A 4,182-nucleotide genomic window follows, 5' to 3' on the forward strand; every position below is an offset into this window, starting at 1 on the left:
CGCGGAGCTTCCTGTCTGTAGCCAAGCGACCCGTTGCAGATGAGTCTGTTACTTTCTCGTCTCTTCTGTAAATTTTGAAAGCAGTGAACCAACAACTCAGACAACTGAATCCTCTTTGCAAACGCCTTTTGTTAGTCGAGGTAGTGTCAAGATTATAATCAGAGAACGCAGTGGAAACAATCTGAGAAGAAACTACTCAAAAGATTGTGATTCTGGAATAGACACGTTTTATTTTTCCAGAATACTAATTATTAATTTAATTTTTCTTTTGTAGCAGGTTTCTCCGGTTTTAAGCAGGGACAATACATCAATATTATATGAAAGACATGTGAAACAGTGAAAAATTAGGGTAATTAGCTACTCAATGAATTATTAATTGTTTGATGGCTGTAGAGTGCAATTTCCCTAAATACAATAAACAAATAGGTAAAAAAAATCTGCAAGATAGTGAATCTAAGCTCAAGAAGGAGAGTACGTAGTCGGATATCTTTTAAAGTCTTTTCTAATTTACAATATAATGAAAAGTTTTTCATGTACTCATAAGCAGTTCGAATCATATCCATTACTTTTTACTTTTTCTTTCACCTATTTGTTATAGGTTAAAGGTTCTACACACACAATTTCAAATTTCCTGTAAAAGATGAAAACCTTTTCGAAGAAAAGAGATACATAAATTAATTATTATTTTTGTACAACATGTCACCTAAAGAACACTAGGCAAGCATATAGTATGTCCTGTATGGCCATTAGGGTCACCAACCTACACACTTAATCCATTTCATAAGAAAAAATTCAAACCTTTCTTTCTACAATTTTATGACATAGAACAGAGGCTAAAAACAACATATGCATTACAGGAGACAAACATGCAACATACACTAAAAAAAAAGAAAGAAGAAAAACAGTAAAAAGTACAGAAATTAGATGAATTTGTATTTCAGTTATTTCAAGATAAATATTATAAATGAAAATACACATTTTGAAACTAATGACTGAATCTTATATGCTAGATTATTATGACTCTTCTTGAATCCTCCTTATGATTTGATTCAAAGCTGTTGCAATGTCCTCCACGGTATTCAGTTGGCTCCCTTCTTCAACCTGAATATACCATTTTTCTTAATAAAATAAAAGTATAAATAACGATTCTTGGAAAAGGTTAACGCTGACCAAATAAATGTACATTTTATAATGAAATAAGTATATATTTTTGTTAAGAAACGAGCTTAATATAAATCATGTTGTGGCCTCACTTTTTATACATTGATGACTAAACGTCCACACTACATACATGTCCATGCAAGTCGTGCATATGGATCGACTCATATTCGTCATTCGTGTTATGTTTTTTTCGTTGGCCTCTTGATTCTTAGATCTTACATGCACCATTATGATACTCAATTTATTTTCTAATAAATATATCAAAATGATGAGTTTGAGGTCAGTCCTAAGTAACCAAATATGAAGTAAGGAAAAAAAAGCAAAGAGGATAATTGTAGGTTTTCTTTGCAACCTTTTTATTGCCCAGACATAACCATAACTAGTACTATATCTAGTTCTTCCCCAAACAGAATAAGAGACAAAAAAGGGAAAGTAAATCAACAAATTGAAACTATATGCACCAATCAGTAATTAATCACTCTAAAATCTCATGATTATTCTTACAATCAAACAAATTTTATTAGAAAATAAAAATTAGAAAATGTAAGCGCACCTTCACGCTGATGGAGTAGAGAATCAAGTTGTCCATAGTGGTCACATTGAGATGAAGAATAGTGAGCCTTAAACTCTGTATGGAAGCTACGAGCTTAAGAAGCTGCCTAGGTTTCTTCTTTGCCATTATCTTGATGTTCGCGTGGCCTTCAGCCACCGTCACTTCTATTTCGGCTGGTGAAGAAGAGCTTTCCACTTCTGATGATGACTTTGTCGAGTACTGCGGGAAAGTGAAGAAATCTGGGAAGGGACACACCAACGAGCTAGTGCTTGTATCGGCTTCATGGCTCGTGGTCGTGGTTCTCCTAGGCTTTATAGACTGTAAGATGTGCTCTAACTCTTTTACGTAACTAATGGCTCCTCCTACTATCGACGCTTGATCTCCCTTTACCACAAAACTCATTCAAATGAGATATGTATGTGGATGGTTAATACAAGACTTGAACAAATCTTTGAACGTTTGATGATTACATACCCACATTACCAAATATCACGCTAATTGCATACAATTATGTTTACCTTTCTGTTGCGACAAATTATATACAAATTCCCAATAATATTAATCATATATATAAACATATATATACATATATATACTTTCTAATAAATTGTTGTCACATAATTTTTTTGTTCAATATTCAAATATATAGTATATATATGTGTGTATATAACGCATCATCCTTGAATAGAAGTGTACATGGTAGATTCTTGTTAGTCAACTGTATAATAAACATCCAAAAATCATGCATATTTTTCGTTGCAAAATGTTTATATATATATGTTTTGTCATGAAAAATGTTAATATATATTTCTAAAAAGAAAAGGAGTTCTATTTTTCTGGTTTGAACATACCTCAAAATACGTAACAAATCCGAGTACTATGCTTGTGCACCAAAAAAAAACCGAGTACTATGCTTGCGCACAAAAAAAAAATTAAATATAAAAAGTATATACACGACTATGTGTGTGAGAGTTATCAAAGACTAAAATTACCCTTTGAGCATATGACGGCGGCATTAAAGAACGGAGCACGGCGAGGTACTCGTTCATCTGTTTCCGGCGATTTCTCTCGACGGTGATGTGAGTCATTCTCTGGTTCTCGATCTCTTCCTTGTTCTTATTGCTCCTTGTTCTCCTCCTCTTCCTCCTCTGCTGCACGGGAGGATGACTTTCCACATCAAGGGCTGGAAGACCAAGCTCTTCTTCCAACGAAGGGACTAAAGGGCACTGATGATGATGGTCTTCCCATAGAAGTTCTTCCTCATTGTTTTCCACATAGCTCTGTTCTTTCCCTAACTTATCAGTGTTGTTCTTTGTATCTTGAGATACTATCTCTTCGTGATAGTAAAAGTCGTGGAACATGAAATCTTTGCAATTGGAAAGGTATCCGAATTCGAATGGATCTTGCGGGTTTACGACAGCCTCCAAGGGCATTCTTTTAGCTTGAGATTGTTTAAATGATAAACTCAAGAACATGAAGAGAGATGAAACAAAATTAAGACATAAAGTGTTTGTTGCTCTCTTTTTTTTTGTCTTGAGGGGGATATAAAGGCAAAAGGGTTAAGACCCACTAAAGGAAACTATGCATGTTATTAATTGTATAATGATCCCTTTTAGATTGATTCTAGAAATATAAAACTCTCAAAAACTCACTGGCATGGAGGAAGACAGGAGAGTGAAAGAGGAATAAGTATGAGGATCATACAAAGTGGTGTTTTTTTATTGTGGGACTTGCGGTTCGGTCGATGGAGAGAAGCTTTGTGAGGCTATAAAGCTAACTATTATTTTACTTTTAGAAGCTCCCAACAGCTGACCCCAAAAAAAACACACTCCCAACGAATACAAATCGAAATAAAGAGGAGATAAAGTGAAACTGTAATAATCCAATATGAAACTAACTGTGCATAAAATTTATATTGTAAACGATTTGATTAAATAGTAAACATATAATTACGTTGTGATTTTTTTTTTTTAGAACTATCCCTAAAACCATTAGCAGATAACTCTTTTTATTCCAAAGTTGATTTAAGAGTAACATTTATTTATTAAATAATTTAGGTGAAATAGTTGAAACTGATTTTCATCAGTGATGTGAGAGTAAGAAAAAAATCCTAGTAATATAACTAAAATCTTTCTTTTATGGACCATCAGGTGAGGGAAACTTATAAAACCAACAGTAAACTAAGAATCCACATCCAAAAATGTCGAACACTATACAAATGGTGATGGCATGAACTGCATAAACTGAAGCAGTTTGTTAGAGCATCTTCGAGAATAACTTTGCAATCCTCAATATGAAGTTTTATGTGCTAAAAAAATAGTAAAACCTCAAATTTTAAGGTTTTGAATAGTGAAATTTAAAATTTTAAGTTTTACTAGTCAAAATTTTATATGTGAGATTTCATTTTTAAAAATTCTTGCAGTTTTTTATCTTCTACATAATCTTGTTAACTTTTGTATTTACCATTT

The 4,182-nt window shown here is 33.1% G+C and overlaps 1 protein-coding gene across 3 annotated transcripts; it reads right to left on the minus strand.

Annotated features, from left to right (window-relative positions):
• Positions 1-830: 830 nt before the first annotated feature.
• Positions 831-3,525, minus strand: LOC108806849 (transcription factor bHLH94-like). 3 transcript variants are annotated; one of them, XM_018579051.2, is made up of 4 exons: positions 2,707-3,525; positions 2,566-2,622; positions 1,715-2,098; positions 831-1,118 (listed from the first exon to the last, which is right to left on the minus strand). In XM_018579051.2, exons 1-4 carry the CDS (start codon positions 3,187-3,189, stop codon positions 1,080-1,082), a joined length of 963 nt encoding a protein of 320 aa, XP_018434553.1. In that variant the 5' UTR covers positions 3,190-3,525; the 3' UTR covers positions 831-1,079. The 3 variants fall into 3 exon arrangements, with proteins under 3 accessions (XP_018434553.1, XP_018434552.1, XP_018434554.1); XM_018579050.2 differs by having other exon boundaries at positions 831-1,101; positions 2,707-3,520; XM_018579052.2 differs by lacking the exon at positions 2,566-2,622 and having other exon boundaries at positions 831-1,101; positions 2,707-3,509.
• Between the last annotated feature and the right edge of the window lie 657 nt (positions 3,526-4,182).

The sequence above is a fragment of the Raphanus sativus genome, chromosome 6 (genome assembly GCF_000801105.2).
Source record: "Raphanus sativus cultivar WK10039 chromosome 6, ASM80110v3, whole genome shotgun sequence".
Taxonomy (NCBI): Eukaryota; Viridiplantae; Streptophyta; class Magnoliopsida; order Brassicales; family Brassicaceae; genus Raphanus; species Raphanus sativus.